This window comes from Caretta caretta, chromosome 2, assembly GCF_965140235.1.
Source record: "Caretta caretta isolate rCarCar2 chromosome 2, rCarCar1.hap1, whole genome shotgun sequence".
NCBI lineage: Eukaryota > Metazoa > Chordata > Testudines > Cheloniidae > Caretta > Caretta caretta.
In genome coordinates this window covers 154330030-154355887 of record NC_134207.1, presented here as the reverse complement: position 1 = coordinate 154355887, position 25858 = coordinate 154330030, and the positions used below count along the sequence as shown (strand labels likewise).

Below are 25858 nucleotides of genomic sequence, written 5' to 3'. Positions count from 1 at the left end.
TGGCAGTTACAGTTGGAAATAGAACAATGTTTAATTAATCCAGCAGGTGAACAGATTTGTGAAAATGTTCCTCGGAAGCCTGGCTGATGCCCTGATGTGGAGGGTGTTTTGGGGAACCAGACCCACCTTTCTTAACTAGAACCGTACATACACACGCCATAGTTCCCAATTCATTTGTGTCAGTGACTGCAGTGAATGATGAAAGACAAAAGGAAACTGGAGACCATAACATTCAATACATTTGCGTGGTAGATACATGAAAAATTGCTTACCAACAGCACAGCATCATTGGAAAGGGTTGTGGTCCCTTGTATTTATGGTTCAAAATGTAGATGTAAACATGAATTTACCGAGAAGAAATTTTCACCTGAATAATGGATCCCCATTATGCTGTCTGCCTATGAGGATGTATATGAGACTCTGACCAAAATTTTCAAATAAAGATGCATAAGTTATAAAAATTGGGTAAGAGTGGCCTGATATTCAAAGTGCTGAGCACCCATAGATCCCATTAGCTTCATTCGAACCTCTGGATGCTTAGCACCTTTGAAATTCAGGCCAATGTTATTTAGGTGCTTAAATAAGATACAGATTTAGGGTCTAACTTTAGGAACACAAGTTGGATTACCCTGGGCATGATCCCCATCCCAGAGAATTTACGGTCTAGGAAGCTAACACACAATCACTGGGTGGGGAAGGGAGGCAGTTGGAGTGAGCTGGGGAATATGGCATCCTTCTTCTTAGCTCCAATTTTTTATTTTTAAATAGAGGTTGTGAAGACACCCCTGAGACAGGGACTAGGATCTGTATCTTTGTTGGAAGCAGTGCATTTGAAGGGGTAACTTGAAAGAGACAATCTCAAAATTAAAAGCAAAATAAAACCCAAACCTTTCAGTGTGGATCTTCAAGCTACCCTTCTTGTCCCCAGGGATCAGAAGACGCTCTTCCTTGGAGTATAAAAGATCCTTACTGTGATCTGATGCGGTGTGACATTTTGGGGAATCACCCAGACCAGAAAGGGGTTCTGCCACCTCCTGCTTAGTTTCTTTATCCTGTGCAGCTTTGGTCCAGACCCCTGACACCAGTATCGTGCCCCCAAGCACAAGGTTTCACCCTGGCTTCCACCAGCCTAGTTACTCCCTGCAGGATGACACCAGCAGGCCGTCCAGTCCTGAGTCTCTCCAAATCCGTCCTCCCCATGCTATTAACTACAAGATACTCGGACTTTTCCCCTCTGGTTCACAGGCCCTGGAGGTGTGAAACCAGCCTCCCAGACACAAGCTCCACTCAGTTTCCACACCAGAGACCTGCTTGGGGTAGAAATAAACAAAAGGTTTATGTAATAGAAAAGCCACAGATTCAAAGATGAAATAGTAAGAGAGAGGAAACTTATACAAGTTACACAGAAAATAAACATAAATGTGCATTCTCAGGTGTTTCACTTCCATATTAGATAAAATCCCTTTTCTAATACATTCCCTCTTCTACCTATTGCTTTTGAACCGTTTCCTAGCATACCCCTTAGGCAGAGGGAGGATCCAGTGTTTCATGGACAGCAACCACCAAGTCACTGTCCTTCAGTTTCTGGATGCCTTTTGTTTCAAACCCCTTCCATTTTAAAAGGGTTCACAATTTTTTTTCCTTCAGACATGGTGACTCTTAGTTGGGGAAATTCTAGCTGGGATGTCTCAGTATCTTTCCAGTAACTCGAATGGCCCATCATTTGTCTTTTCCTGGGTGGTATAGTGCTAGGTGCATGGAGCTAGTCTCAACTGGTTGTGGAGGGAGCCCCTCCCTGCCTGTCTGTCCTCCACCCTGAGGGGTGAGGTGGAACCGCACCACAGATTATGAGCACAGTTGTCCATATACACAAATACATAAATTCATAACCAGAGCCTGGCTACGTATCTCATAATGACCACTAAGTTTAGAACATTACAAACTTTCATTAAAGACCTTGCTCAGCATGTTTTTATAGCACACATGGTATACAATCAGTTGATTCAACTGCTTATTCTTTGGGGTTCAAGCCCCCTGTTCTCCCCTGCTGGACCCTGATTGTCACAAGGGGGGTCTTGCAGGTGTTGTCCAGAAATTGATTTTTTCAGTACTCTCGGCTGTGATACTTGTGACTCCATGGCCTACTGTTTTGCCAATAATAGCCTCATTCCATCCTCCCTTGCTGCCAGTAATGGCAGGTCTACACTTAAAATGGTGCATCGGAGCAGCTCTCCTGTTGACATAGCGCTGTCTACACAGGGGGTTAAGATTGGTATACCAATGTCGCTCAGGGGTGTGGATTTTTCACATGTAGTTATACCGACATAGGTCTGTAGTGCCGACCTAGCCTCAGTCTGTGCTGTAGCCTCCTCTTAGAGGAAGACGAGAGATTAATCAGTCTAACCCTCCTGGCTACACGAAGGTGAGAGATCATCCTGCAGCCTCCCTATGCCAGGGATACGCACTCAACCCTGACACAACACAAGGCCTGGGCCTGCCCCAGAAACACCCTGGGGCCCTGCCTCTCTGTGCCAGGTGCACCAGGTGTGGGGCAGGCAGACTCAACCTGGCAGGATATAAGTGTGGATGGGCTCAACCTGGCAGGATATAAGTGTGGATGGGCTCGGTGTGGTGGGATCCAGGTGTGGGGTGAGAGGATTCTGTATGGGACTGTCATAAATATAAAGGGAAGGGTAAACCCCTTTGAAATCCCTCCTGGCCAGGGGAAAGCTCCTCTCACCTGTAAAGGGTTAAGAAGCTAAAGGTAACCTCGCTGGCACCTGACCAAAATGACCAATGAGGAGACAAGATACTTTCAAAAGCTGGGAGGAGGGAGAGAAACAAAGGGTCTGGGTCTGTCTGTAGTCGTCTTGGCCAGGGACAGAACAGGAATGGAGGCTTAGAACTTTTAGTAAGTAATCTAGCTAGGTATGTGTTAGATTATGATTTCTTTAAATGGCTGAGAAAAGAATTGTGCTGAATAGAATAACTATTTCTGTCTGTATATCTTTTTTGTAACTTAAGGTTTTGCCTAGAGGGGTTCTCTATGTTTTTGAATCTAATTACCCTGTAAGATATCTACCATCCTGATTTTACAGGGGGGATTTCTTTATTTCTATTTACTGCTATTTTTTATTAAAAGTCTTCTTGTAAAAAACTGAATGCTTTTTCATTGTTCTCAGATCCAAGAGTTTGGGTCTGTGGTCACCTATGCAAATTGGTGAGGCTTTTTATCCAACATTTCCCAGGAGAGGGGGGGGTGCAAGTGTTGGGAGGATTGTTCATTGTTCTTAAGATCCAAGGGTCTGGGTCTGTAGTCACCTAGGCAAATTGGTGAGGCTTTTTACCAAACCTTGTCCAGGAAGTGGGGTGCAAGGTTTTGGGAAGTCTTTTGGGGGGAAAGACGCGTCCAAACAGCTCTTCCCCAGTAACCAGTATTAGTTTGGTGGTGGTAGCGGCCATTCCAAGGATAACGGGTGTAATATTTTGTACCTTGGGGAAGTTTTGACCTAAGCTGGTAAAGATAAGCTTAGGAGGTTTTTCATGCAGGTCCCCACATCTGTACCCTAGAGTTCAGAGTGGGGGAGGAACCTTGACATGGTGGCACAGTGGTGGGATTAACCTGAAATCATTTGAGATCCAGTTGAGATTTTTTGAACTAGAAATACAGATTTTAAAAAGGAAATTTTTTTTTGTTTGGAAAGAAAGTCCAGAAAGCAGCTTTGAAACTGAAAGCAGCTTGGTTTCTCTCTGCTTTGTGGCCAAGCAGAGACAAAAGGGGATTATCTTGTGAATTGCAGGTTTTCTTTGCCTGGAGGCAGGGTACTTAACTCCTGCAGGGAAATTCACAGTCTTCCAACCCAGAGGTTTTTTTTTTTTCTTTTCTTCCTAAAAGTAAATAGGGGGTGTGTGTTCTACCCATTTGCTTTTTCTTTGGGCTGGGTAAGCAGGTTTCCAAGTAGTTGGGGGTTTTTTGCTTTAATTTGGGCCCAGAGCAGAGACAAGGGAATTGTCTTTTTCTGTAGGCTGACAGTCACTATCAGAGAATAGGTATTCTATTCCAGCACAGCAAAATTTTACAGCCAAGTTTTGTTTGTTTATTTCTAAACCTCGGGTGTAAAGTTAGTAAAAACAGAGAGGTTAGAATGGCAAAATCCGCAGCTCGACTACAGCTCGAATTAGCCAAATTTCAGGCTGAGGAAAGACAAAGGGAACATGAAAGACAGATAGAACTCATGCAGCTGAAGAAGGAACAAGAAAGGGAGGCAGAACAACACCAAGAGGCTGCCCACAAGAGGGAAATGGAGGCAAGGAAGCATGTGGAGGAGGAGAGGGAAAAAGAGAGGAAGCATGTGGAGGAGGAGAAGGAAAAAGAGAGGAAGCATGTGGAGGAGATGGAGAGGATAAAGGCCCAGCAGAATATACCAACAAACCCTAGCAATCCTTCTCCAGGTACCACTTCCCATCCCAGAAAGTTCCCCACCTACAAGGCAGGTGATGATACTGAGGCCTTCTTAGAAAACTTCGAAAGGGCCTGCCTTGGGTACAACATCTCTACTGACCAATACATGGTAGAGCTGAGGCCGCAGCTCAGTGGATCCTTAGCTGAGGTGGCAGCTGAAATGCCTAAAGAACACATGAACAAGTATGAACTGTTTAAATCCAAGGCGAGAGTCAGAATGGGGATAACACCCGAGCAGTCTCGTTGGAGGTTCAGAGCCCTAAGGTGGAAACCAGACATGTCATTTACCCGACATGCCTACCACATTGTAAAACATTGGGATGCCTGGATATCAGGAGCAAGTGTTGAATCTCCAGTAAATTTGCCCTTCCTAATGCAAATGGAACAATTCTTAGAGGGTGTTCCTGAGGAAATAGAAAGATACATCCTAGATGGGAAACCCAAAACTGTAATTGAGGCAGGAGAGATTGGAGCCAGATGGGTGGAGGTGGCAGAGAAGAAGAAAACTGGTCGCAGTTGGAGCGGAGACCAGAAGGGACCACCCCAGACCACACCCTATTACCGGGGGCCGCCCAAAGCCCCACCTACCTCCCAAAGAACCCTCCAGACCCCTTATCGTCCCACCACCCCGTTCTCCAGCAACCCTCCTCGCCCCAGTGACCCGTCAGCTGGACGATGTTTTAAGTGTAACGAGCTGGGGCATGTAAAGGCCAACTGCCCCAAGAACCCCAACCGATTACAGTTCATTGCACCGGAATCACACCAGAGGTCCACAGGCCCAGATACCTCCCAGATACCCTTGGAGCGGAGGGAAACTGTGAGTGTGGGCGGGAAGAAGGTCACCGCGTGGAGGGACACCGGAGCACAAGTGTCAGCTATCCATGCTTCCTTAGTGGACCCCAATTTAATCAACCCAGAGATCCAAGCGACGATTCAACCCTTCAAGTCCAACTCTTTCAATTTGCCTACAGCCAAGTTGCCTGTCCAGTACAAGGGCTGGTCAGGAATGTGGACTTTTGCAGTCTATGATGATTATCCCATCCCCATGCTGTTGGGGGAAGACTTGGCCAATCATGTGAAGCAGGCCAAGAGGGTGGGAATGGTCACCCGCAGCCAGGCTAAACAAGCCGTGAGGCCTAGCTCTGTTCCGGAAACTTCTATCAGGACCCAGTCAGAGGTGATGGACCTGGACCCCAGGCCAATGTCTGCAATAGCAGTAGTGGATCCAGTCCCAGAGACCCAGACGGAACCAGTCCCAGAACCGGAACCAGCCGAACAACCAACACCAGACCCCGTGTCAGCACTGAATCCAGTACTTGCAACCTCAACACCAGAGGGCCCCACCGAACCTGAACTGGCAGCAGCCGATAACCCGACCCAAGAGGCTCAGCCGGAGCCTGAATCCCAACATAGTGCACCAGCGGAGAGTGGTTCACAGTCAACAGAAACAGCTCCATCCCCTATATCGCTTCCAGAGGGACCAAGCCTAGGTCCACAATCCCATGAGGAACTGATGTCTCCAGCATCAAGGGAACAGTTCCAGACCGAACAGGAAGCAGATGAAAGCCTCCAGAGAGCTTGGACGGCGGCACGGAGCAACCCACCGCCTCTCAGCTCTTCTAATCGATCCAGGTTTGTTATAGAAAGAGGACTTTTATACAAGGAAACTCTTTCTGGTGGACACCAGGAAGACTGGCATCCTCAGAAATAGTTGGTAGTTCCAACTAAATACCGGGCCAAGCTCTTGAGCTTAGCCCACGATCACCCTAGTGGCCATGCTGGGGTGAACAGGACCAAAGACCGTTTGGGGGGATCATTCCACTGGGAGGGAATGGGCAAGGATGTTTCTACCTATGTCCAGTCTTGTGAGGTGTGCCAAAGAGTGGGAAAACCCCAAGACCAGGTCAAAGCCCCTCTCCAGCCACTCCCCATCATTGAAGTTCCATTTCAGCGAGTAGCTGTGGATATTCTGGGTCCTTTTCCGAAAAAGACACCCAGAGGAAAGCAGTACATACTGACTTTCATGGATTTTGCCACCCGATGGCCGGAAGCAGTAGCTCTAAGCAACACCAGGGCTAAAAGTGTGTGTCAGGCACTAGCAGACATTTTTGCCAGGGTAGGTTAGCCCTCCGACATCCTCACAGATTCAGGGACTAATTTCCTGGCAGGAACTATGAAAAACCTTTGGGAAGCTCATGGGGTAAATCACTTGGTTGCCACTCCTTACCACCATCAAACAAATGGCATGGTGGAGAAGTTTAATGGAACTTTGGGGGCCATGATACGTAAATTCGTAAATGAGCACTCCAATGATTGGGACCTAGTATTGCAGCAGTTGCTCTTTGCCTACAGAGCTGTACCACATCCCAGTTTAGGGTTTTCCCCATTTGAACTTGTATATGGCCGTGAGGTTAAGGGGCCATTGCAGTTGGTGAAGCAGCAATGGGAGGGATTTACACCTTCTCCAGGAACTAACATTCTGGACTTTGTAACCAACCTACAAAACACCCTCCGAACCTCTTTAGCCCTTGCTAGAGAAAACTTACAGGATGCTCAAAAAGAGCAAAAAGCCTGGTATGATAAACATGCCAGAGAGCGTTCCTTCAAAGTAGGAGACCAGGTCATGGTCTTAAAGGCGCTCCAGGCCCATAAAATGGAAGCATCGTGGGAAGGGCCATTCACGGTCCAGGAGCGCCTGGGAGCTGTTAATTATCTCATAGCATTCCCCACCTCCAACCGAAAGCCTAAGGTGTACCATATTAATTCTCTAAAGCCCTTTTATTCCAGAGAATTAAAGGTTTGTCAGTTTACAGCCCAGGGAGGAGACGACGCTGAGTGGCCTGAAGGTGTTTACTACGAAGGGAAATGTGCTGGTGGTGTGGAAGAGGTGAACCTCTCCATGACCCTTGGGCGTATGCAGCGACAGCAGATCCAGGAGCTGTGCACTAGCTACGCGCCAACGTTCTCAGCCACCCCAGGACTGACTGAACGGGCATACCACTCCATTGACACAGGTAATGCTCACCCAATTAGGGTCCAACCTTACCGGGTGTCTCCGCAAGCTAAAACTGCTATAGAACGGGAGATCCAGGATATGTTACAGATGGGTGTAATCCGCCCCTCTGAAAGTGCATGGGCATCTCCAGTGGTTCTAGTTCCCAAACCAGATGGGGAAATACGTTTTTGCGTGGACTACCGTAAGCTAAATGCTGTAACTCGCCCAGACAACTATCCCATGTCACGCACAGATGAACTATTAGAGAAACTGGGACGGGCCCAGTTCATCTCTACCTTGGACTTAACCAAGGGGTACTGGCAGGTACCGCTAGACGAATCTGCCAAGGAAAGGTCAGCCTTCATCACACATCTCGGGCTGTATGAATTTAATGTACTCCCTTTCGGGCTGCGAAATGCACCCGCCACTTTCCAAAGACTTGTAGATGGTCTCCTAGCGGGATTAGGAGAATATGCAGTCGCCTACCTTGACGATGTGGCCATATTTTCGGATTCCTGGGCAGACCACCTGGAACATCTACAAAAAGTCCTTGAGCGCATAAGGGAGGCAGGACTAACTGTTAAGGCTAAGAAGTGTCAAATAGGCCTAAACAGAGTGACTTACCTTGGACACCAGGTGGGTCAAGGAACTATCAGCCCCCTACAGGCCAAAGTGGATGCTATCCAAAAGTGGCCTGTCCCAAAGTCAAAGAAACAGGTTCAATCCTTCTTAGGCTTGGCCGGTTATTACAAACGATTTGTACCGCACTACAGCCAAATCGCTGCCCCACTGACAGACCTAACCAAAAAGAAACAGCCAAATGCTGTTCAGTGGACCGGAAAGTGTCAGAAGGCCTTTAACAAGCTTAAAGCGACACTCATGTCTGACCCTGTACTAAGGGCCCCAGACTTTGACAAACCGTTCCTAGTAACCACAGATGCATCCGAGCGTGGTGTGGGAGCAGTTTTAATGCAGAAAGGACCTGATCAAGAATTCCACCCTGTAGTGTTTCTCAGCAAAAAACTGTCTGAGAGGGAAAGCAACTGGTCAGTCACTGAAAAAGAATGTTATGCCATTGTCTACGCTCTGGAAAAGCTACGCCCATATGTTTGGGGACGGCGTTTCCACCTGCAAACCGACCATGCTGCACTAAAGTGGCTTCACACCGTCAAAGAAACTAACAAAAAACTTCTTCGGTGGAGTTTAGCTCTCCAAGATTTTGATTTCGACATCCAACACATCTCAGGAGCTTCTAACAAAGTGGCTGATGCACTCTCCCGTGAAAGTTTCCCAGAATCAACTGGTTAAAATCGTCCTTGAGATGTGGAAAATATTGTTAGTCTTTATGTACTTGGTAGTATATTTAGAGATGCATGTGTCTTATTAACTCTGTTTTCCTAGAGCTCCAGGAAGAAATCCCAGCCAGTGTTTCACCCTAGCTGAGATTTGGGGGGCGTGTCATAAATATAAAGGGAAGGGTAAACCCCTTTGAAATCCCTCCTGGCCAGGGGAAAGCTCCTCTCACCTGTAAAGGGTTAAGAAGCTAAAGGTAACCTCGCTGGCACCTGACCAAAATGACCAATGAGGAGACAAGATACTTTCAAAAGCTGGGAGGAGGGAGAGAAACAAAGGGTCTGGGTCTGTCTGTAGTCGTCTTGGCCAGGGACAGAACAGGAATGGAGGCTTAGAACTTTTAGTAAGTAATCTAGCTAGGTATGTGTTAGATTATGATTTCTTTAAATGGCTGAGAAAAGAATTGTGCTGAATAGAATAACTATTTCTGTCTGTATATCTTTTTTGTAACTTAAGGTTTTGCCTAGAGGGGTTCTCTATGTTTCTGAATCTAATTACCCTGTAAGATATCTACCATCCTGATTTTACAGGGGGGATTTCTTTATTTCTATTTACTGCTATTTTTTATTAAAAGTCTTCTTGTAAAAAACTGAATGCTTTTTCATTGTTCTCAGATCCAAGGGTTTGGGTCTGTGGTCACCTATGCAAATTGGTGAGGCTTTTTATCCAACATTTCCCAGGAGAGGGGGGGGTGCAAGTGTTGGGAGGATTGTTCATTGTTCTTAAGATCCAAGGGTCTGGGTCTGTAGTCACCTAGGCAAATTGGTGAGGCTTTTTACCAAACCTTGTCCAGGAAGTGGGGTGCAAGGTTTTGGGAAGTCTTTTGGGGGGAAAGACGCGTCCAAACAGCTCTTCCCCAGTAACCAGTATTAGTTTGGTGGTGGTAGCGGCCATTCCAAGGATAACGGGTGTAATATTTTGTACCTTGGGGAAGTTTTGACCTAAGCTGGTAAAGATAAGCTTAGGAGGTTTTTCATGCAGGTCCCCACATCTGTACCCTAGAGTTCAGAGTGGGGGAGGAACCTTGACAGGGACAATCTGGGTGCAGGCAGCTCAGTGGGGGGTCTAGGTGTGGGGGGGATCTGAGTGCAGGCAGAGGCTCATTGGGGCCGTTCCAGGTGCAGGGGCAATGGGACTCTGCCGGGGCTTCCAGGTGAACGTGGTTGGGGCTCAGCGGAGGGGTCTGGTGTGGGAGTCTCTGCAGGGGGGTCTGGGTGCTGGGGGAATGGGGCTTGGTGGGGTGGGGGTCTGGGTGCAGCTAATTGGGGGTCAGTAGGATGGGGTTTGGGGGGATGCAGGGAGGTGGGGCTCAGGGTGTGGGTTTGAGTGCAGGGAGCTCAGTGGGGGGTGGTCTGGGTGCAGGAGTGAGGGTCTGGAGGCAGGAGGTCTGGGGGCAGGGGTATCCAGATGCAGGGGTTGAGGTTCAAAGAGGTGGGGTTTGGGTATGGAGAGCTAGGGGGGTTCTGGGTGTATGGGGTGAGGCTTGGTGGGGTGCCTGGGTATGGGAGGTCCAGATGCATGGGGGTTGGGCAGATGGGGGAGCAGCTCCCCGTACAGTGAGCCCTCCCCTGCAGCTGAGGAGCGATGGGGGCAGGAAGCATGGGAGGATGCTGAGCTTCCTGCAGCTGGGGGAGGTTTCTGGGGGTGGGTCTGACCCAGCCCCAGCCCCTCCTTTCAGGGGTAGAGGAAGTCCCGTCTTCTGCCTCCAGCCCAGCTGGGACTAGCAGCTGAGCCCATCTCAGGTTGGGAGCCACTGGCTGGGGTGTCCCCAGCCTTACGGTGATTTACCTCTCCACTGGCTGCTCCGGGTTGTACCCATGCAGCTAGGGAGTGGTGCGTGACTGCTCTTGCAGCTTCCCTTTGTTTCCCTGTCAGAAGTCATTTTTCTGCAGGGAAGCAGAGAAATCCGTGGGGGTCATGAATTCTGCACACACTCAGTGGTGCAGAATTCCCCCAGGAGTAAAACTCCACAAGATTGCACTTGCAGAGGTTCTTTCTGATTGCCTCAGGGCAGCAGGGTTGCTCCCACATTAGCGGCAGGGGGTTTGGCCCCCATAAATCCTGGGGCTCTGCTGGAGGCAAGGACATCCATGCACAGAGCTTCACTTCCTATCTTGAGCCACACTTTCCTTTCCTACATTTTTTCCCCAGATAGCTCCTGATTAAACTAAATCCATACTGTCATACAGTAAACATCCCAATAACCAGATCAACATACAGTATTCATAAATCACTACAGAACTGCTCCAAATCCATCACACCTCCTGAAGATTTTCCACAGCATAAGGGGGTGTGATATACCCTTAGGGTACAACCTAGACTGCAAGACCAATGAGTCCCTTTAAACTCTGCAGCCTGGGCTGTCTCTCACAGTGCTTTGCTAGTGACAAACAGCAAATACCTCCAGGTGCTGTGATCAAGCAGCCATCAACATGTAGAGGCACATGTCCAGCTGAATTGCATGAATGCTCTCTAAGCCACTCATGAATTGTATGCAGGGAGACCCCAGCCTCCAAGTCTTGCACCCCAGTGATGTCCTGTCTTACACTGCTCAAGACCTTCTCTTGAACAGTGCAAGCTCATTAATTAGTTCACCACTTCGTGACAGGAAATTGGACATGCACCAGCCTTTGTAATCTGAGCAGATTCCCCAACCGCTTTAGACAAACTCACTGGTAAGGACAAAACATTAAAATAAGTTTATTAACTACATAAAGATAGATTTTTAAGTGATTATAAGTGTTAGGTACAGAGGTCAAAGTTGGTTACATAAGAAATAAAAATAGAATCACAGTATAACTTTAACAGACTAAGCAAGATTTGAATCAAACAGCTTTTCTTAGCTCACTGGATGTTCCAGGCACTTTACAGTTCTTAATGCACAGGCTGAATTCCCTTCTCAGCCTGGGACCAATCTCCCCAGTTCAAAGTCTTTGTCTTCCAAACAATCTTCCAGGTATTGAGATGGGGGAGGAGAGAGGCTAAGAGGTGATGTCCTTGACCCTCATTTATACTTTCTCTCCAGGTGCTAGAAAGATCTTTGCTGTGACGTGGGGGGGGAGGTAGCCTCCATTGTGTACATACCCTCTCTGAGAGAGTGGGATTCTTTTTGATGAGCCATCAACACGTCGGGCAGGTCCTGATGTAAATCTGTCTCGTCAGTATTAGTTGCTCCTTTGTTGCCACTGAAAGGCTAGCTGTGGGCATTTCCCACCTAACACATATTTCAGTAACAAACATATAACAATACTTCCTAAGTTATCATACAATGATAGAACCTACAATTCAACAAGATATTAATGTTCAACACATCAAGACTTTTTAAATGATCGCTCACAAGGCATATTTTGTACAAAACATATAATTATATCACAGTGGTGAATATGGGGGTTCCAGGATGCTGTTTTGAAGTACAGAGTGTCAGAAGGGGAGAACAGTAAGCTACTACACACCCTGCTCACAGTAATGTGTGGTACTTTAACTGGAGGGGTGGGGGAGCTGTTACCAGATTTGCCCATTACTTTGGGGTACGCTCATTTATTAGGGTTATTCTTCCGAGGGGAGGGGGTTCTGTAATTCTGTTAATGTACTGCTCGTGTCCCTTGTGTTTTTATATGGAGCTCTACTTCTCCCTTCTGCGAGTCCCCTCCCAGTGGAACTGTCCTGCAGGACCTAGGTTCCCCAGGGCTGAGTTCCTCCAGCCCCAGAATCAGATGAACACACACACAGACACACTAACACAGCAAGTCTGAGTGGACTGGGTCAATCAGCACTCTCAAGCTGACCCCTTATATGTCCCTGGACTCAATAAGCTGGGCCAAGCAGCACTTCCAAGCTGCCACCCTCATATGTCCCAGGTTCAGCACTATCCCCACTTTCACATTACAATTGTTCTGGAAATAACCCACTTGATGAGCAAACCCCACCGTAGTTTTGGACACTACAGGGATCTTTAGCTTAGGTAAGAGGAGCGTTGCTGCGGAGTAAATAGGGAAGCCAGAAACACTAAAGAGAAGTTCAGAGAGAGAGAGGGAGGGAAGCAATCAGCTTAACCATAAAAGTTATTTCTTGAATAACCACACAAGGAGAGCCGAAACAGACATAACAGTTACATTATTAAAGATTACAAAAACTGATCAAACAAGTCAGGGTTAAAAAGTTATACCTGAGGTAGAAAAGAAAACAGAGAGAGAGAGAGAGAGAGAGAGCTGGGGTCTCACCACTCCATGAAGCGTGAACTGGTCGGGGTTCCCAGGTGATGGTCAGGGTCCATAGCTCAGGGTCCTGAGTGCTGGTTACAGGCAGAGCCCCCAGCGCGATCAGTCAGGAGAAGATGAAGTGCCAGTGGAACTGATGCAGAGTTTGAATTCAGGCATCAGAACACTTACTTGGGCGTGCGTAGGAGTTTTTTGTAGGGAAACAACAATGGTTCAAGGGAGAACACTAGATTTGTTTATGGGTAAACTGTTTTCTTTAGGCTAGACAATAGGAACTGATCATTCAGGGGTGGTGTTCCTTCAAGGGAGCTCACAATGCAATTAGGCAGCTTCAGTATTTTGGATATCAATCAAGGGTTCATTACTAGAATTAGTCTGATGACTGCTGAGCTGGGTGTGTGCAGGCGTCGGTTCATTAACATCTGGAGCAGAGATCCCCCATGATGCAGTGCGTCCCTGCTTTTCTGGTCCCAGAGTTCAGTGTGGTTCTTGCCTTGGAATCTCTGTTCTCCATGCTGTATGCTAATGGAGATGCCTCCCTGTCCCATCTTTGATGCAAATGAGGCTAGGGGAGTTGCCTTAATCTTGTCACCCTTGTCAGGAGGGGTTTAGGTGTGTCTCCCACCGCCTTTTCATTGCTTTCTGTAAGTCTTTCTTCTGTTGGCTTTGGTTCAAGCAGAAGACTGGGGTGGGGGTGCCCTTCATGAATCAGACAGGCTGGATACTGCACCCTGGTTCCCCAAGAACACAGAGCTGACTGGTGTCAGGGCATCCAGCAGAAAACTGCTGGTTATATCCAATCCACCCTTCCCTATCCATGTTGCACCACAGAAAGGTTTCCACAGAGTTGTGGGGAAGGGAAGTGCAGCACAGGTGGGTGTTTCATGGATCCTGCTGCAACCATGTTCATAGAAGTAGTTTCCTCTGAGCTTGTGCGGGAGGAGAAGAGGATAGGGGCCTGTTCAGAACCCAGATCTTCAGAGGTGTCAGCTTTAGTGCAGCCCCCTTACATTTCATTTCTTTGTCTGTTAAGTTCCATAAGCCCCTGTGGTGCTGTAAAAATAATAAGCAACACTAATAATCATTCCTAAGAGATTACAAGATACTTTTTTCTTACAGAATACTCCTTGTCGTGCCATTTCAATGGGTCAGGGCCAGGAGATCCATGCAAGGCGCTTATTAAATCAGTGTATACAAGATGGAGGATGGCTCCTTCTGCAGAACTGCCACCTGGGCTTGGATTTCCTTGATGAATTTTTGGACACCATCATAACAACAGAATCTATGAACCCTCGTTTCAGGACGTGGATTACTACAGAAGTCCATTCAAAATTTCCTATTAATCTTTTGCAGTCATCTATCAAATTTACTAATGAACCACCTCAAGGTAAAAAAAATCATCCTGACAGTTGCTGCTTTTACTGATTACTCTATGCTGCTCTATGTTCTCCCTGTTCTTCAGTTAACTAAATGCAACCCTGTGTGAATCAATTTCATTATGCATGAAGCTTTAAATTGTTTTTGTGAACATTTTCATTGTTCATTTTCTAACACAGACTATTGGCGATCTTGTTGTTTCAGTATATAATAAATTGTGAAGAATATTAGGCCAAAATCTGCAATTAGTGCTAAAAATTGATGCCTAAGTTTAGATTTTGGAGCCTAAATAAGTGGCTTGAATATCAACAGGAGCTGTGGTGCTCAGCACTTTTGCAATCAGGCTATGTACATAGATGCTTAAAAATAAATTTAGGTGCCTAACTTTTGGCATCCAAGACTGCCAGAATTTTCAGTAATATACAGATGCTGTTTCTCATAATGAAATATTTTCCAACGAATGGATGGCTGTGGAACTTGAGGCTTGTAACAAGTTTAGTATCTTGCTGGAAACACAGATCATAAGTATTTACCACCATTTAGTCCTGGGATATTTAAGTTTCCAGGGTATTTATGTTTATTATAATTTACCCTCCTGATTTAGAATGGTGTTTTCATTAGAGGACAAAATTATGTTCCTGTTTACAGAAATCTTTATGGTAAGGTAGAACCCCTTCCTGCTCTGAACTGAAACTACACGTATTGGGCCGGAGTGTTTTCACATAGACACGTGCAAGGAGGTTTCCTGCAGCCATGGATCTTCCCTCTCTGCCTGGAAGGGGGGCTTCAAACCATCCACAACACTGTTCCCCTCATTACACCCTGTAGAGGCTCTGTGTGGTTCAGGGTCTTCTGTGAGAAGAGGTTGTATTCAGGCAGGCAGGAGGAAGGGTCAACAGGAAAGGGCTAGCAGGACAGACATCATCCCGCACTCTAGCTCCACAGAAATTATACTGACAAGTTAACATAGCCCCAGGCCTCATTCACTTTTCTGCAGATCCTACCCAGGGTCTGTGGCAGCTGATGTGGCTGGTGTTAGTCCTTGGAAGCACGGCTCCAAAGCCACTGCGCTGACTGGAATCTGGGTGTCACAGGAGGACCAGTGGCCAGAGCTGCTGCAGGGGCACATGTTGACCCCAGTGGCTTTTACCTTTTGGGGGGACAGACAATTTGGGTGATCATCACCAGAGAGATAATCTGAGAGGGGGCAATCTGGCTCACAGCATCTCATTCAAATTTTTCTGTTCCTGGGGTTTGGATGTATTGGTACTTCAGATAATAACAAGAATAAAATCATAAACCTCAGGGTGAACTTTCTTCCTAAGCTTGGCTGTCACCAGAGGTTTCCTGCCATAGATCCAAGTTTCATCTACCCAAAGAGTCACTTGCCCCTTCCTTATGTGGAAGTAGGCGTTAATAAGCCACACCTGCCAGACTGAGTCACCTCAGCAGGAATCAGCCAGGATCCCCCTTCTGGGTCCCAACCCTGACTGACAGGAAGCACTCTACGTTTGTTGTAGGAGATGATATTATTCCTAAATATGCATTTTTCTGTGTGTCTTTCTCTGCTAAGAATGAGGGGCTGATCTATGCTGAAAGATGGAAAGAGATTTTTATATACAAATGTTCACGTCAAAACAGGAATTTTCACAAGAATTTGCAAATTTGAAGGGCTAATGTTTGTCACTGAATCTGAGTTTTCTTGCCATAACTGGTGACATTGCACTCTGTAACAAATCTCAGATTTCTTTATATTTGTCTCAAGGCAACAGTTACCGTTTTCACACACCTTTTTTTGCCCTCAAAAATATCACCTTTTGTTTCTTCAGAAAACACAAAGTAATAAATAAATTGAAGGCTAACTCTCTTGCTTCTCATAAATTTGGCAACTTTTAATATAATTTTACTTTGGTGCATAGGTGCTGGAACAATTTGTATAGTGTGGGTGCTGAAAGCCATTGAACAAAACTGTAACCCCTAAATATAATGGAAACCACTTCAAGCCAGGGAGTGCTGCCACACCTCTAGCACCCCTACTTCCAGAACCTGTGCTTTAGTGTCGATTTTTTCATACTGCTGTACTTGGCAATTCCATTGTCTCTGACCTCTTTTGTGCTGAAAAAGACACTGGCACAAAGTAACCAAGCAAAGGGAAAGAGCAGAGAGGAACAGCTGGACGAGTGCAGCTGCTGGGGGAGGTGAATGTCTCCTGAACGTGTGTATAGAGAATCAGACTGCAATTGTGTATAGAGAATCAGTCTGAAAGTGTTTATAGAGAATCAGACTGAGAATGAGGATTCTTTTGGCATCATCACATCATATGTCACATGGATGTTTTCCTCCCCAGTGGACATACAATGATTAATGTTAGTTTTGTTTTGCAGATCAGTTTGTTTCCATGGTTCATTTGCATGTGGCTAAGAGAATATGAAGTGTAGAGGTGTGCATGTAGTATATGAAATCCTATAGGACTTTTCCTTACACTGTTGCTATTGAGTTCCTGCTTTTCACTAGATTGCTTTATTAAAAAAACAGAAAACACGTCATTAAGCTATAGTGAAGATCTCGAGAGAGCTGCCTGTTGCAGCCTATTTGCTAAGGTGAATTTCTTCAGCATTACATCCCTTTTCAAACCTCAGCTTCTCACTCAGGACCAGACTCTGCCTTTCAGACCAAGGTATGTGTGGAGGCAGTGCAGAGGCTTATCACTCGAATGAGCCTCTCTTAAGCCATGGTCATGCTTTGTCTCTGAGAGGATTGCATCACAGGGGCACTAACAAGAGGCAGTCCCTATGCTCAGGAGAGTGCATGAATGGCAACCGTGGCTGATCTCTGCGCTGGAGACAGGGAGGCAAGGTTGAGGAAAGACTATTTATGCTTTCTCCACTTTGCACACCTGCGCAACAGCCAACTACAGTCTGGCTCTTGGTGTTTTAGGGACGAAGTCAGTCCTCTATTGAGAGACATGCAGGAAGCAGAGTAGAGTTTTGTCAACCATGTGTGGGTACCCAACGGCATTTTGCTAGCACAGGGAAGGATCTTTCAGGGCAGTGCACAAGAGGCTTACCCCTTAGTTTTCCTTTAAAGAAGCCACTTGCCTAATGCCTGCTGCTGGGATAAGGTGGGAAAGGAGCTGACAAGGTCTGCCTTGTCAGTGGTAGGAAGCTGTTGTCAAACCTAGGCTTCTTTGAGTGCTAGATTACAATGCTTGCAATTCTCTAGTCCTTTTTTTTCAACTACCATAGCACCGTGCAATAGTTTGCCTTTCATTTATATGTAGATGTTGCAGCTTGTTTCAATTATTGAAGTCAGTGGTAGCTTGAGAATATGTATCCAAGGTCAAATTTGATCCCTCAGTCATTTAAGCCTCTTATTTCACTATTTAACTTTCTGGTGAGTTAGTAAGAATTCTAAATGTGCTTTGCTTCTGATCTGTCTGAAAGACTGCGTGGTTTGATTTATGGAGTAATCCCAGATATTTTCACTCACAAGGGCAGTTACCCAAGTTTCTGGTTTAGGTTCTTTTTTGTTGTTTTAAATATATTGCATCTTTTTTAGAGCATTTGTCTGTATTCAGATGACATCCTGGTTCTTTTATAAGACAGGTTGTAGCCAGTCTGCAATTTGATTTTAACAATATTCAGAGATGTGTTATGGATAATGGTTTAATTTTGAGTAGAATGTAAACTGTTTTAATGTTGTTCAGATCTTGTCCCAGATTGCCTGCACACTGTGCTGTTAAATACTGTGGTTTGATAATTTTGTCTTGATTCTTTTGATTCTCCTTTAATACCTTTAGAATATATTTTGGAAAAGTTGTAAAGGATGGCAGATGACACTGGTATTTTTTTCTGTGTCATAGAAAGGAAGTTTTCAAGTTTTATCAGTTTAGGACTTAGCCATTTATTTCACTGTATTTGAAACCTGCCTTTAAAAATTCATGCTACAGTATTTCTGGCCCTTTCATAGAATCATAGAATATCAGGGTTGGAAGGGACCTCAGGAGCTCAACTAGTCCAACCCCCTGCTCAAAGCAGGACCATTCCCAATCAAATCATCCCAGCCAGGGCTTTGTCAAGCCTGACCTTAAAAACTTCTAAGGAAGGGGATTCCACCACCTCCCTAGGTAACGCATTCCAGTGTTTCACCACCCTCCTAGTGAAAAAGTTTTTCCTAATATCCAACCTAAACCTCCCCCACTGCAACTTGAGACCATTACTCCTTGTTCTCTCATCTGCTACCACTGAGAACAGTCTAGATCCATCCTCTTTGGAACCCCCTTTCAGGTAGTTGAAAGCAGCTATCAAATCCCCCCTCATTCTTCTCTTCCGCAGACTAAACATCCCCAGTTCCCTCAGCCTCTCCTCATAAGTCATGTGTTCCAGTCCCCTAATCATTTTTGTTGCCCTCCGCTGGACTCTTTCCAATTTTTCCACATCCTTCTTGTAGTGTGGGGCCCAAAACTGGACACAGTACTCCAGATGAGGCCTCACCAGTGTCGAATAGAGGGGAACGATCACGTCCCTCGATCTGCTGGCAATGCCCCTACTTATACATCCCAAAATGCCATTGGCCTTCTTGGTAACAAGGGCACACTGTTGACTCATATCCAGCTTCTCGTCCACTGTCACCCCTAGGTCCTTCTCTGCAGAACTGCTGCCGAGCCATTCGGTCCCTAGTCTGTAGCGGTGCATTGGATTCTTCCATCCTAAGTGCAGGACTCTGCACTTGTCCTTGTTGAACCTCATCAGATTTCTTTTGGCCCAATCCTCCAATTTGTCTAGGTCCCTCTGTATCCTATCCCTACCCTCCAGTGTATCTACCTCTCCTCCCAGTTTAGTGTCATCTGCAAACTTGCTGAGGGTGCAATCCACACCATCCTCCAGATCATTTATGAAGATATTGAACAAAACCGGCCCCAGGACCGACCCTTGGGGCACTCCACTTGATACCGGCTGCCAACTAGACATGGAGCCATTGATCACTACCCGTTGAGCCCGACAATCTAGCCAGCTTTCTATCCACCTTATAGTCCATTCATCCAGCACATACTTCTTTAACTTGCTGGCAAGAATACTGTGGGAGACCGTATCAAAAGCTTTGCTAAAGTCAAGGAACAACACGTCCACTGCTTTCCCTTCATCCACAGAGCCAGTTATCTCATCATAGAAGGCAATTATATTAGTCAAGCATGACTTGCCCTTGATGAATCCATGCTGACTGTTCCTGATCACTTTCCTCTCCTCTAAGTGCTTCAGAATTGATTCCCTGAGGACCTGCTCCATGATTTTTCCAGGGACTGAGGTGAGGCTGACTGGCCTGTAGTTCCCAGGATCCTCCTTCTTCCCTTTTTTAAAGATGTGTACTACATTAGCCTTTTTCCAGTCATCTGGGACTTCCCCCGATCACCATGAGTTTTCAAAGATAATGGCCAATGGCTCTGCAATCACATCTGCCAACTCCTTTAGCACTCTCAGATGCAACGCATCCGGCCCCATGGACTTGTGCACGTCCAGCTTTTCTAAATAGTCCCGAACCACTTCTTTCTCCACAGAGGGCTGGTGGAGATTTGTGTTAGGAGATTTGTACAGATTTGTGTTAGGAAGCCCAGTGAACAAATGCGGATACCATAGTACAACATCCAAACACAGTGGCTGGATTCTCATTTCATCAGTTAGGTGCTGATGTAAATGGCCTTTTGTGTGCCTATATGCCAAATGTGGGATTTTGACACCCTGTTAAGGCCCGGGGGTGAAATCAAAGTCAAAGGAAATTTTACCACTGTCTTCAGTAAGGCCAGGATTTCACCTTGTCTTTGAAAATTGGAACCACAGACACTTTTTAATATGTATCATTGTATTTCATAAGACATGTTGGATGGCTTTTTTGGTTAGCAGAATATCTATAACCGTATATTTAACTTTTGTATGTATTTATATATCTACAGTCATCGCTAATATTTAGAATCAGATTAAATATGAACAATTGTTTCAAGATTCCTGAGCTTAATTTAGGTTTGGAGCATCATCATTTATCTGAAATTAGGCTGCAGAGTTTTGGGACTCTCTTCCATTGCTTAACAAGATTGGCAACATCAAAGAAGTATTTATACTTGTGCAGTCCAAGCGGCAGAAAGTTGTATTGGAATGCTCTTAATATCAGCCTACTGCATGATTGCTGTAGGCCAGAGAAAGTGCAATTATAACAAGACTTGGAACTCATGTAGCCCTTTTCATTCATTGATATCAAAATGCCATACAGTGGTGAGTAAATAGCACTATTCCTGTTTAATCATTGGGTAAATTGAGGTGCGGAGAAGTTAAGTGATTTGCCCAAGGTCACACAGTAGGTCAGTGACAAAGCTGAGAACAGAACTTAGCTCTGCGGACTCCCAGGCCTAGGCCTGAGCAAGTGCACCTCGCTGCTTTGCTTAGATTGTGGCATCACTGCTCCTACCCAAAGATGTCCTTTGTTTCATTTAATTCAGAAGGTCACACTTTAAATATTTTAAATAAAAAAACCCCACTTTTTTGTGATATACTAAATAATATGTTAAGTTATTACATAAAAACAAAAACCATGATGATGAGGGGCTTTACAATGGTTCTTTATAGACCATTAAAAATGATCAATCCCTCCTCCAAAGAGAAAAAAAAAATTGTATGTGGGCAAATTCATATTTTAGGATGGTAACGTTTAAAGTGTTAGAATTAGAAATGGGCTTTCCCTCCAAAATTTAGACTAGGATCCTGGTTTCAAACACTCCAAGTTTGTAATGTAGGGTCAGCCCATTTTAAAAATAGAGGGTTTTTTTAAAAAGAAAATTCTGCTCTGGAGCTGTGTTTGAACTTTTGACACTCTCACATTTTAGATCCAATGTTTTGGTTTAAGCCTGTCCCTATAAGCATATCTAAAATGTAATTTGACTGATACTGTATCAAAATGAATAAACAGTTCAGTGATTCAGAATATTAAAAAAAAATGATACTCTGTGTTGGGATAATCATTTCTCATAGAAGGCCATCTGTTACAACAGACCTAAATCAATCTTAAAATGCCAAGATATGGATGCTATACCTTTTTTTTACTAATACAGTGTGATTTTTATTTTATTTATTTATTTTTTAGGTGTAAAGGCTGGTTTAAAGCGGACATACTCTGCTATTACTCAGGAACAGCTGGAAGTGAGCAATATGCCACAGTGGAAACCATTGTTATATGCTGTGGCATTTCTACATACAACTGTTCAGGTTATTAATTAACTGTCTTACAATTACACTAAAAAAACGTATTTCATAAATGAGAATATAATTAAGAACTTGAAAGCTGTGTTAAATATAAATAATGTGGTGGGCAAAATTGAACATGTAAAATGAGAACAGCCAAAAGATGTCACCCATACCCTAAACTGAAACATACCCCCAGTACTGAACTTACCTGCCCACACTGATCATATCCCTCCACCAGGAGACACCTGAGAGGAAAATAGATAATATACACCTTCACCCTCCATGAAAGATCTTTTCAGGAATTAATCAGGTGGCTGTCATTGAACTTTTTAAGAACAATTATGAAAATATTTCTATCCAGTCATTTGTAATACCTGCTCCTTTGCCTCTCCCTGTGGATTATATTAAAAAAATAAGATTTCAGTTAATTAATTCTGGGGCTGATTTTGTTCTCACACTAGTGTAAATCAAGAATAGTTTTATTGAAGTCAGTGGAGTAAACACAGTTAGAATCAAGCTCAGTGTCCCTTTAATTTCTATTGATGGTTAGTGGATTATTGCATTTTGAAGTGAGCTGTAGCTCACGAAAGCTTATGCTCAAATAAATTTGTTAGTCTCTAAGGTGCCACAGGTACTCCTTTTCTTTTTGCAAATACAGACTAACACGGCTGCTACTCTGAAACCTGCATTTTTAGTATATTTCACAAATTCTTTTACACGTAGAATTTCTGTTACTAAACTTCACCCTTTTAAACATCTCCCTCCATTAGGAAAGACGAAAGTTTGGTCCGTTGGGCTGGAACATCCCTTATGAATTTAACCAAGCAGACTTTGCAGCCAGTGTGCAGTTTATTCAGAATCATTTGGATGCGGTTGACTTTAAGCGTGGGGTGAACTGGAGCTGTGTTCGCTATATGCTTGGAGAAGTACAGTATGGTGGCCGTGTAACAGACGACCTTGACAAAATGTTGCTAAATACATTTGCTAGAGTGTGGTTTGGAGAGAGTATGTTTACTGACAAATTTTGCTTCTACAAAGCTTACATTATTCCAAAAGGCAAGACAGTTGAAGACTATCTCCAGCACATAGAGCAGCTGCCAATGGTCGATACACCTGAGGTAAAAATGTTTTAAGTTTTAAAGCATTAAGAGAGTTATACTAATTAAAGTGCTAGACTTTTCTAATCATCCATATATGGAACAGGGCAGAGCTCAGACAACAGACATTATGAAAATGAAAACAATTGTTCTCACTTAACAAGCCAGTGTTATCATCTGGGCCTGTTCCATTTTGAGAACAGGAAGTTGTTAGTTGAAGTTGAAATAAAAATGGATGCTCTTGACTTCTGTATCACTGTTATTAACTGTTCATAATGCATATACTATGAGGTTTACAAATGCCTCTGAAGATAACATGTATTGGAATTAAAATGCACCGAATATACAGACTTGTTTCTGAGACTATTTAATCCACCACCACCACGTGCTAGGTAATAATGTGAAAGGACTCCGTACTTGTAAAATTAAACTGTCTCTTTATTAAGAGAACTGTTTGCAGAGATCCTGATTGGTATCCTGCTGCCTCCTCCAAACTCTTTCCTCCTGCAACCTGGGCTCCTCCCTCCAAGTTGCATGCAGGTTGCTGCAGGGATTGATCCAGGAATGCCTTGTCTGCACTGGTGTTTTTTTATGCTAGTGTAGCTGCGCTGAGATAGCTACACTGGTGCAAATCTCTAGTGTAATTGTACTGTACCACTGTAAAAGGTGGCTTGCACCAGTGTGGCTTTCTCTGGTTGGATAATGAGGTAAAATTAGTGTAGGCACAGTGCAACGTGACTACCGTAATGGCTCAGACCAGTGCAGTTTGTCCCGTGCAAAAAGCCCATTGTAGGCAAAGCCTGAATTTTACTTTGTAGTGGTATAATCCAGAATTGAAGGTTCCTCTTCTAATTCCAAGAAAGGAAACCACAGAGGTACTTCCAAACATACAGAATGGACTATCGGGATTCTGCAAAAGAGCTGCAAAAATAGATGACATCATCTGAGTTCTTGATGGGAGAGAAGCAACTGTGGAAAAGCGCTGGATAAAATATCTCTCTAAAGATACTTGGTCAGATCCCCTAGCTCCATTGATTTTGGGTGAGATTCTGACCCACCATCTGTCCAGGATTCTCATTTCTGGGTCTTAGCTTCTTAATGCAACTCCCTTAGCTATTAAGGTTTTGGAGCCTTAAGGCAGCAATAGCGGGGTAAGTGCAAGCCAGACTCCCTACTGGCTGATGTGCACCTTCCCCAGCTGAGTGTAAATGCTGCTCTCCCAACATTCCAGTGGATCCATTTTGATCATAGTCAGTGAAGCAGGTCACCACAGGAACTGCATCCCGTCTGCTTCAGCTCTTTCCCAGATCTCAGTTCTGGCTCCTGCACCTGCTTTTTGTCAGTGTTTTGAAGCCTGCTTCAGAATTTGGGGGCTTATTTTCTCAGTATTTTGTTGCCTGCCAATCCAGATTTGTGGGTTTTTTTTTTATATACGGGAGTTCTGCCTTTCACTTCAATGGTGTAGGATTGAACCCTGAATATGCAAAGATCTCTTTCTCCTACAAAAGACTGACCCAGATTCTCACAGGTCATGAGGAAAGTGACAACTTCCTTCTGTCACTCCAAGCTCCTTCTGAATTGCTGTTGGAAACCTCTGACCTTTTAAGCTCAGTCTTCTCTGGTCCAAGAAGGATATTGTATTAGTCAAGACAGTATAATTTTTGTTTCCTCCTATCTCCATTTTTGGTTAAGAAAGACAGATTGAATAAATCTGACTGCTGTATCATTGCTCCTTTGATGAAATTCAACCTTCGCATTAGTAAATCAGAATAAACACTGTCTTCTGAAGAGAGCTATTGAATTCAGAAATCCCTTTGAAATGCACTTAGATTTTAGACAGGAGGGTGTGGAGTGTTTACGGCCGGATTTGAAACTCAATAGTCAGTTGAAAAACTAAGGGGTACAGTTCTGGATTCCTTATGCATCCAAAACACCCTTTAAATTGAGTTTCTAGATTAGTGTCCAGAAGGATTAAGGACACTGAACTGCCCCAGGATAATACGATTTTTCTGTTTTTTCTTTATTCTCCCATGCATGCACAAAGATGCACACAAGACCAAATTCATCCCTGGAGTAACTTCACTAACTTCAGTGAAGTTACTCCAGGGATAAATCTAGCCCTCAGTTTAGGACTATAATTTACATACACAAAGGAAGACATTTTCTCTTGTTTTGAACTAAGACAGAGGCATTGCTACAACTTCACTCTAGCAAAAATGAAGCTTTTCTGTTTTTAAAATGATAAAGATGATATGGTTCCTGCCAGCCATATCCTAATTCCTTTGCCCGGAGAAAATCTCACTCTCTTCAACAAAAGAGATCAAAAAATCATGAACATCTTTAATCTCCAAATGCTTTATTGTATTCCATGATAGTCAATACAGATGTAATACTGTACATTGACTCTTTCACATATTTCTAAATACGCAGGTTGTATTAACTTTACAAGTTCTATCTGTGAAATATGTTTTAAATCCTACTTGGAGCCTAATTCAATGGGAATTGTGTGCACACACTGTGTCTGCAAGTAGAACTGGATCTATGACAATAACACTTTCAGGGCCAGATTCCCAGGTGGTTTAAACTGGTGCAGCTCCATTTACTTTGATGCACTTACACCAGCTGAAGATCTGACTCTGAATTTTTAAAGTTGCAAGCATAACAATATTAAATTTAATCGTTTTATGCCTTTTATTCTTAGAGTAATTTTACTGATAATTAAAAGTGTCTTGTGTATATGAAATGAGCTGATGTCCACAGTCCAGTTCCTGATGGACAAGAATCACCATCCAAATGGACAGTTAAAGACTTACTGATAGTCTCAGCAGAGAATACAAAGATTGAATAAGCATGAAGTCTGAACTGTTGTTATCTTCTATGGTTGCTGTTTTTAGGTCAGGACTGAAGCAGGGGAGGGCATAGGTCACTGCTCATGTTATACCTCTTTCAGACTAAATAAAAGAATCAAGTCTTCACAGCCAGGGGAAAAAGACTTAAAACCAGAAAGACATAACACATCCAGAATATATCTCTGTTCATAACATCTGTATGGGTGCTCTTAAATATATATACAGCTTGGGTTTTGTTTTTTATTGTCCATGTTTTAGAACCTAATCCACCAGTACCAC

The 25858-nt window shown here is 44.4% G+C and overlaps 1 protein-coding gene across 3 annotated transcripts in view; it reads left to right on the top strand.

Moving 5' to 3' along the window:
* Nucleotides 1-25858, top strand: part of LOC125631940 (dynein axonemal heavy chain 5) — a 286700-nt gene that overhangs the window by 214181 nt on the left and 46661 nt on the right. For 2 of the 3 annotated variants that reach the window (XM_048839434.2, XM_075125496.1), the window contains exons 70-72: nt 14147-14414; nt 21533-21654; nt 22404-22751. In XM_048839434.2, coding sequence (XP_048695391.2) covers nt 14147-14414; nt 21533-21654; nt 22404-22751 — 738 coding nt within the window. The remainder of the gene's footprint in view (nt 1-14146; nt 14415-21532; nt 21655-22403; nt 22752-25858) is intronic. The other variant, XR_012667111.1, reaches the window with a different exon arrangement.